The 9,299-nt window shown below is 39.7% G+C and overlaps 1 protein-coding gene across 3 annotated transcripts; it reads left to right on the top strand.

The window, feature by feature from the left end:
- Window positions 1-3,787: 3,787 nt before the first annotated feature.
- Window positions 3,788-8,076, top strand: EDDM3B (epididymal protein 3B). Of its 3 annotated transcripts, none has more exons than XM_053594304.1 (2): window positions 3,788-6,018; window positions 6,717-8,076. In XM_053594304.1, exon 2 carries the CDS (start codon window positions 6,735-6,737, stop codon window positions 7,176-7,178), a length of 444 nt encoding a protein of 147 aa, XP_053450279.1. In that variant the 5' UTR covers window positions 3,788-6,018; window positions 6,717-6,734; the 3' UTR covers window positions 7,179-8,076. The 3 variants fall into 3 exon arrangements, with proteins under 3 accessions (XP_053450279.1, XP_053450278.1, XP_053450277.1); XM_053594303.1 differs by having other exon boundaries at window positions 3,788-6,242; XM_053594302.1 differs by having other exon boundaries at window positions 3,789-8,076.
- Window positions 8,077-9,299: the final 1,223 nt, after the last annotated feature.

The following is a 9,299-nucleotide window of genomic DNA, read 5'->3' as shown; positions in this document are numbered from 1 at the left end:
AAGTGTTGTATGTAGAGTTAGAACATAGAGAAGCAATTTGTAATCCATGCTGGGTACTTCTCACTTGTGGTAGAATTTACCTTTAATTCCTATCTCTATGCCCATATTCTACTGAACTTTTTATCTCTCAATCGTGCCCGAGGCCCTATATTACTGTCCCTCTTTAATGGTCACCCTTTTCGTTGGGTTTGAAGGCAGCAGCCTGTGTCCTAAAATGCCAGGGTTTCAAGCAGCTGCCTGGGTTCTTGGTTCTTGGAGCACTCTTAGTCAAAAAATGACCAGACACCAGCAAAGTAAGGCAAATGTAAAACAAAGTTTATTGAGGAAGAGAAAGATAGGTTTATAGAGTAAAAAAGTTTACAAAGCAAGACACATTTACCATAGAGACTAAATGGGCCCCCATTGTCATGACAAGAAAAGAGCAAAAGGGCAAAGATTATGGCTGTGGTTCTCTTTTATACCACCTCAGTCAGGCCTACACCTCATGGTTCAGAGGTAGCCTTGGAACCAGAATCTTATGGTGCATGCAGACCTCCCAAGAGCCTCTCTGAGAGCCCATTGGGGGTGTGAGTTACAATATAGATGTAAGCTAATGACATGATAATTAGACTTTAGGCTGTTCTAGGTCACCTTTAAGACTCTATTATACCTATTGCTAAGGTAGAGTCTTCTACATCCTTTTGCAGTTGGGATGCTAAGTTCTGATTGGTAGATTGGTAGGGTGCTCCCTCCTCCCCAGGTGTGAGCAAACACTTGGGACAAAATTAAGGTGGGAGACACCAAGATGGAGGCCTGGGAACCCTGTCTTTGTCCTCCTTCCCCAGGAGAGCCAGATTCCTAACTAACTACCTAACGTATTTACTCTCAATTTAATTATAATGTAGCCAAGACTTGTATGTAGTTTGCATCGGTTCTGTTGAAGAACTCCTAAAATTCCTGATTGAATCTAAAAAGGATAGTTGAACATTTTCACTGGGTTCTTTAAGTTCTATTTGTGAGGTTGCTGACTAATGAAGGAATGAAGTGAGAGGTTCTGGCATAGAACCAGGGTGAGGGTCATAAGAAGGGAGGGAGGGGCGGTGCCTTTGGCTCAAGGAGTAGGGCGCCGGTCCCATATGCCGGAGGTGGCAGGTTCAAACCCAGCCCCAGCCAAAAACCACAAAAAAAAAGGAAAAAAAAAAAAGAAGGGAGGGAGGACTGTCCAGGGACAAGGAAAGACTTTAATATGTGGGAAAAGGAGAATGGAGACAGCTCAGCTCCCACACAATTGTAAAAAGCTTTTTCGCTGGTATGGGGCAGTGAGCCCAGATTACTGCCTGGGGCTCTTCTCTTCTGTGTGTCAGGATTAATGGGCGTATTCTTGAGATTATTGGCCAGGATATGGGTAACATGTTTCCAGTAACTCTGGACTTGAAGTACTCCAAGAATCTGGGGGAGGAGATTCCTGGTTTCTAACCTGATTTTATAAAATGGCTGCCCTCCTGTCAAGGTTATGAGAATTCCATTCTCACCACTCTCCATTTTTTATTTTAAGGAATGGGGACACAGAAATTTCTCAAAACTGCTTCCTGCTGGATGGGGGCACTGACTCTTTTAGGGGTTTGGGGGGAGTTTGGGGGACTAGGAAGGTCTTGTTATTGTCTTAAGCAAGCCTTTTTCAGAAGAAGGACTTGAGTGATGTGTTGTTGCATAAAGCTAGGAACTGTGTTCTGAATGAAATGGATTACATTTCATTGGAAATGTATGAGGAGCACACCCAGGGAGACACGAAGTATTAAAAGAAGTAAAGGGAGGGCTTGGTGCAGTGGCTCATGCCTGTAATCCTAGCACATGGTAGGCCAAGCTTACAGGTTCAAGACCAGCCTGAGCCAGAGTGAAACCTCGTCTCTCAAAAATAGGCAGGTGCCTGTAGTGCCAGCTACTTGGGAGGATGAGGCAAGAGAATCACTTGAGCCCAAAAGTTTGAGGTTGCTGTGAGCTATGAATACATAAAGCACTGTACCAAGGGTGACAAAGTGAGACTCTGTCTCAAAAAAAAAAAAAAAAAGATGTGCTTTATGTATGTACATGTATTGTACAAAATTGGCTAATAATTGAGCATTCATAAACTAAATAAATAGACCTGTTTTTTAAGTTCCCTTGAATTTATTAATATTTATAAATAAGTAGGTTTAAAAATATTAGTGGTAAATTAAAAATAAAAATATCTTCAAAATTGTTATCTTCAAATGCACTTTTGCCTGGGGTACTGGTTGGCTTTATATTTGTCTCTGCTAGACATTTTAAAATTTCAGGGTTTGACACAAAGGTTATAAAACTATAAACCCAGCAAGAAACAAAATAATTTTTGTGTGACTTTTGATAAATAAGACTAATTTAATATTTTTGGTATAATAAAAACAGTGGAATCTTCTGAGTTATCAGCAAAAATAGCCATATGTTTAGAGTTCTTTCTTAGATGAACATCTAATATTCATAGGCTATAAAAATGGTCAATAAGAAAATAACTTAAAGCTTGGCTCCTGCAGCACAGTGGGTTAGGGCACTGCCCCCATACACCAAGGCCCAGGCCAGCAATGACAACTGCAACAAAAAATGGCCAGGTGTTGTGGCAGGTGGTCCCAGCTACTTGGGAGGCTGAGGCAAGAGAATCACTTCAGCCCAAGTATTTGAGGTCACTGTAAGATGTGACACCACAGCACTCTACTGAAGGCAACATAGTGACACTCTGTCTCAAAAAAAAAAAAAAAAGAAGAAGAAGTAAAGAAAAGAAAATATATTTTTGGAAAAGAAAAGTTAAAAAGAAAAAATATTTTTTTTGTAAGAGAAAGGATTGCGTATGGAAAATTTTTATCCTAAAGATTCCTGTGCATTCATGTTAAAAAAAATTTTTGTAGGCTTTGCTCTGATTAGTCAATATGCTTTATGTCAGATTTTTAATGAATCTGTAGGAGGCCAAGGGCCTTGGCCCCTATAAGAACAATAATAATTGTTCTCAGAAAAATATTATGAAATGCACAAAACAATAATTTTGTGCTTCCTGCTGGATGGGGGCACTGACTCTTTTAAGGGTTGGGGGGAGTTTGGGGAGGTAGGATATATTGGATTACACAGGAAATCAAGTTTCAAACATTTAAAGTTTGCGATTTAGTAATATACATGTTTATTAATGAATCAAAGAACAAGATCTGAATTTGGGTCTAATTACTACCATAATTTTGAAGTAACAATCAATGTAGAATAACATTTTAAGATATTTGCAATGACCATAAACTGATATAAAAATATCTGTGATTTCTATTTTTCTACATTTAAAAGTGAAGGAATTGCTTAATTTCAGTAGTGGATTAATGAAAATAAAGATGTAATTTTTTCAACACATCAGTTCATGGATCCTATGAATTCCTTGATGGGGCCCTCCAAAGCAGATGAATCTCAGGTTAAGGCACCCTGAAACATTGTTGAAAGGATGGCCTTGATAACAAAATAACAGAAAAATTTTCTAACCCACAGTATCTCAGTAACAGCTAAGATTAATCATATGAGCTCTCTTGCTATCAGGCACACACAAAGGTTCTGTTTTTACAACATCTGAAAAGAGCTAAGCGGACAGAAAGGAAATGCAAATCAGACCCACAGATCAAACTGCTTTTGAGAATTTACTTAAAAAGCCTTAAAGTGATGGCTCAGTGCCTGTTCAGTGGTTAGGGTGCCAGCCACATACATGGGGGCTGGAGGATTTGAACCCAGCCCAGGCTTGCTAAACAACAATCACAACTACAAAAAAAAAAAAAGCTGGGCATTGTGGTGGGCACCTGTAGTCCCAGCTACTTGGGAGACTGAGGCAAGAGAATCACTTAAGCCCAAGAGTTTCAGGTTGCTGTGAGCTGTGACGCCACAGCACTCTACCCAGGGCAACAGCTTGAGACTCCGCCTCAAAAATAAATAAGTAAATAAATAAAATAAAATTTATATTCAAAGAGTAATATCTCTTTAAGGACTCAAATCAGAAGTCACTACCCAAGAAGCTTTTGTTACAGAAGCTGGCAGAAAGAGCTCTAGGAAGTAGACTTAATAAGCAATTTCAAAAAATGATGGTTAACTTACTTTCTGGGCTGCTTTGGTAGTTGCCAATTTCTGCAGATATAAGAGGATACTATTCTGCACAATGTAATTTCAGTTGCTTCCTAAATGGCTTTATATCTAAAAGGCTTAGGATTTTTGGTTTAGATCATAGTAGGTTCATGGATGTATGCTAAAAGTTCACAATAAATTCTTTTCCACATTAAAAGTGAAATATTACTTTTCTGAGAAACACTAGATTAGGTGACATTGGAAATGGCTAAGGTAAAACATGCTAAAATAATATTCTCAACAATTGTTATTAGCAGAACACTTTACTGTTTAAAAATTACTTTCACCTGCGTTGCTTCTTAAAATTCTCAAAATCACTCACTGATGTCCTATTATATACCACAAAATATTGATGTCTTTAAAATATATAGATCCCATTCTTCTTCACAATCGGCTCATTGTGACTTCTCCCTCCCACTTCTCTGTAAATTCATTGGATCACTACTCAAATTTAAGCCTTCAGTAGATAATACAAACTTGCTAGAAAGAGCTCTGGATGTATAAGCATATGGTAGCCAACTTACTTTTCGTCAGAACCACCTCTCAAGTCATCCACATCCAGATGCCTAGAAATCTTTCCTTTTTCCTCTCCCCTGTCACCCAAAGAACTAGTGAGTATGAGTGAACAGATGCTCAGAATGTGCTCTGAGACCACACTCCCATCCCATCTATCAGCACATGAAACTCTATTCTTCAAGGATTGCTTAACATGAGCTGAGATTTAAAAGTAAGTCCTGGATACAAACAGAACATCCTGACATTTTAATAATGAGGTGGCCCAGTGAGAAACTCAAGCAATGTGGCTTAGCTAGGAGCAGCCCTTGATGGTGTTGATAGCAAACACATTCAAGTATCTTGCTGTATCCATAAATTGCACCTTTGACTAGTCACTACCCAAGAAGCTTTTGTTACAGAAGCTGGCAGAAATAGCTCTAGGAAGTAGACTTATTAAGCGGTTTCAAAAAATGATGTCCTATAATATGCCACAAAATATTGATGCCTCAAAAATATATAGATCAATATGTATTTGATCTGAACCAGTGTCACTGAACCGGTATAGGTCACATGTACCAATGGGGCCCTTGGTATGAAACATCCAGTGGAAATTCAAGCTGTGAATTCAAAAGGTCACATATCAGATACTCTCACAACTCGAAGGGTCAATGATTGCAACCAGTTTGGGTGGAGGTCTGCACTGAGCATTGAATTCCCAAAAAACAACTTAGCCAGTATCTTCTGATCTTTATGTCAAAGTGAGATGTTTTCTGTGGAAACATTTAGAAAACTATAGTTAGGCTACGTGACATTTTAAGAGTAATCAGCACAGTGTAAGCAAAGAGCTAAAGGTTACAATTAATAACCATCTAAAGAAATTTCAGATGCCAGTTACCTGATCAGTAATGGCTGGCTGGCCACCAGTTTCACTACCTACTCTTTTGCCTGTCACCAAAGGTCCCAGTTCACAACTTTAAAGGTGGCTTTCCTCCCAGAAGTTCCTATGGAACATAGCCTAGCCATCCAGAGAGTGCCCCAGAAGTTTTTCAGAAAATGAGTTTAAGAGCCAGATCTCTGCTTGTCTCCTGGTAGCTCCAGATAAGCCCTTTCTGGGGTTACCACACATGAGGGCTTTGAAATTTCTTTGTGGCCAGAAGTCAGTCTTTGATGTTTGTGACTTTTGCTTGAGGCTATTATTTGAGTGAATTCAAGTGTTCTAGATGAGAAGATACAGGAACAGGTTCATACCAACCAACTGGAGCACTGTGCCTCCCACTGTGATTCCTTTCTCCACTGCTGCAAGAAAAGGAAGGGGAGGCAGATGCTGCTTTTCAGATCTACATACTGATTTCCCCTACAACGAGCGACTCACATGCTGAATTAAACAGGGTAAGAGGGGCTCATGCTGAGGATACCTGCGGGAAAGGCTTAGGAACACTAGAACGAGGTGGATTAAACTTTTAGATATAAAGAATGGAAAATTAACCCTAAATATGGCCTTTTCTTTGCCTCTCCCTCCCTTCCCAGGTATAATACATTAAAGCAGCCTGAAGCCTGGTCTTTTCACTCTGGTTAGGCCTTTGTGACCAAGACAGGCCTCCATCAATGAGAAGGTGCCTACTCCTTGTTCTGTGTTTATTGTAGAAATTTGGTATCTTTAGAAGTGTTCTCACAGGCATGTATGTCATTAGACTCTCACAGGTCTGAGAGGGAGCTATTATTAAGCCTATTTGAGGACACGGATACTCAGAGTTGTGACTGGAGGTTCCGTAGGGCCAGGTATAATCCTCACAGTGAATGAAGACAGAGGTTTGGTTTAAAGGGGAGACTTTCTTTGAGATAGAGTCTCACTCACCAGGTTTCCCATGCTAGAGTGCCATGGCTTCAGCCTACCTCACAGAAACATATTTTTAAGTTCTCAGGAACTTTATTATCTAATCAGAGTTATCATCCTTTAGTCTGGGACCCAAGTAATAAAATTGTGCCCATGTCTCTGCATTGGCAGAGAAAGAAATTTTAAGGTAGAGCTCAGCTTTCTGAGAAGAGTTTGGATAAATGTATTTTCTCTCTTCCCTGTGGACATGCAGGTGGTTCTGGTGACTGAGATGGCATCCTCCCTAAAGATCTGGGTCATTGTCTTGACCCTGCTTTGCATCCTATGCAGGCTGCTTGTATACAGAAAAGATGTTTCCTGGCGAGAATTCATGAAACAGCACCACTTAAGTCCAAGTCGAGAATTTAATGAGTACAAATGCAATGTCCTCATGAGGGAACAAGAAGCTCTAAAAGACAAGAGCTCTCACGTGTTCATCTATGTCTCAGAGTACAAAATTGGAGGTATATGCATTAATGGCAACTGGAGGGATCGCTACAGAAATACATATGTTTGGCTCCAGAATGCCCTCAAAGTACTCAGGTGCCACCAGGAGAATGACAACAATGGCTACACAGAGAGCAGGAGCTTCGACTATGTTGAATTCCACTGTGGTACAGATGGTCATGTTGATAGCATAGAGGACCTGAAGATGGTGGAGCCTATCAGCGACTAGAAGGTCTATCCACAGCCATAGGCCATGGTAGTGTACTCGGTACTTCCCCAGACTACATCAGTAGCCCCTGCCACTCTGCATTTATGTGTCCGTATTTTCCAACTATTTAGAATTATGTATCACATGGTTTCTTGACACCATAACTTTGCCTAGGTTGTTTTTCTGTCTGGAGTATACTTCTATTCCCGCCCAGCCAGGTTCATCTGTCTGCTGCTCAAGAGTAAGCCAATATCCAGAGACAACAGGGTTCAGATAAAGACTTTATTCTACAAAGTGCTAAGCAGAAAGATGGGAGTAATTTCTCAAATCCACCTTTCTAAGAATTAAGGGGGCAGGGTTTTTAAAGACAATTTGGTAGGCAAAAGATTAGACAACCGGGGATTGTTAACTGGGTCGTTTCAGGGTGGAGCCATCAGTCCTTTGGTATGGGATGCCACCTGGGTGGGCCAGGGACTGGAATGCAGGACCTCGGGTGGACTTTCTAAGACCAGTTGAGTGAGTTCCTTGGTCTGGGTGGACCTGGAAGATACCTCAAAAACAACCTTTAGCTTCCAAACAGGTAATGTTCTTATAAGGACAACTTTGCATGACTGCAGGATACAGAAGCAAACAGAGGGAATATTATTATCAAGCAAATGAGGGGATAAGGGCTAATTATTACCATTATTTTAGTTAAGCCTGCTCCTTCTCAGAATTCTGGGGCCCTTACTCTAGTTCTTGCCTTGCACCCTTTCATCGATTTGTAAGGGTGTTTTCACTTCTGTCTACATTTACCTAATTTATGCCTACGTTTTTTCAGGATTCAGTCATATTCAGTCATATGGCTACCCCAAGAAGATATTGACTCTCCTTTTATCTACCCAAGCTGAATGATCTTCCCTTCCCTAAATAAATTATATTATTCCAATGTGTATCACATTTATATGTGTTTGTGTGCAGAGTATGTATTATGTGATTGGTATATGTAATATTGATTATACTTGGATGTGATTCATGCTGAGCACAGGGTTTAAGGTACATTTTGTGTATGTGCCTAATGTATACAGTATGTTTATGTGCGTGATGAAGGATGTAAAAGTTTATGTGCTAAGCTGGCGACAAGTTGTGATTGTGATGTCAACTTGAAATAATCAAAAGGATGAGAATCCATCTGCCCACTCACAAGCAATCCGCCAGTCTCGGCCTCTCACCATACTAGGATTGCAGGTGTGATCCACTGCACCTGCTCAGAATCCAGTTTTAAAGAGTTTATTCAAGTTAAAACTGAGAATGGCCATTCCTTCACACACACACACACACACACACACACACACATTTGAGAGAAATGGGATCAGTGTTCCAAAGTTAAAAGTTAAATTTTTGCTTATATATGAAAGAAACAAATAAATTTAACAAGATTACAAAATCTTCTATGCAAGGCTAGTTTACAAGTTAAAACAAATTAGATACAGTTTGATTCCCCCTCCCAAACCCTTTATGGTTTGTTTTCTTTATAGCTGGTTTTCATTTCCTTTCCAATTTATTGTAACAGAGCATTTAACATTCCATTTTAAGACAACAAAGTCTCTGTGTGAGAAAGATAAGAGGCAGGTTAATCTTTAATTTAAATCAACAGTGGAGAGGAACGTGGTCTTCCCTGGCATCCTTTAATAATTTACAACATTTTACGAAACAGTGCTGATGAGAAAGAAAGCTTAATCTATAATAAGAAAGACAAAGTTTACAGCTGCCTTGGTTACAGCTAACTGTCACATGACTCAAGCCTCCAAATCGCATTCCTTTTAGGTTCAAAATAAGAGTACAAACAGCTTAGATTTTGAATACTTATTTTTACAGTGGTGACATGTTTAGTTCTAGACATATTTGGCAGCATGGACAGAGCCGACTATGTCAAAAACATGTAGCAAGGTTTCTGACTCATAGTCGATAGTCTATAAACAGTAGCTCTTTTGCTTTCTCATTCTTTGCTTGGTACTTTAATACTGACTTTGAGAAAACAAGAATGATAACTAACCATCAATCATCTGCTCTTCCTATCTCTACACATGGGAAATTCTAATATAAATGTGCAGTAAGCTGTCATCTATGTGGAAGCTATAAATTCCTAGGACCAAAAACCCT

The sequence above is a fragment of the Nycticebus coucang genome, chromosome 6 (assembly GCF_027406575.1).
Source record: "Nycticebus coucang isolate mNycCou1 chromosome 6, mNycCou1.pri, whole genome shotgun sequence".
Taxonomy (NCBI): domain Eukaryota; kingdom Metazoa; phylum Chordata; class Mammalia; order Primates; family Lorisidae; genus Nycticebus; species Nycticebus coucang.
Note: the sequence above shows the minus strand (reverse complement) of the source record. Positions and strands in the feature narration are given on the sequence as shown.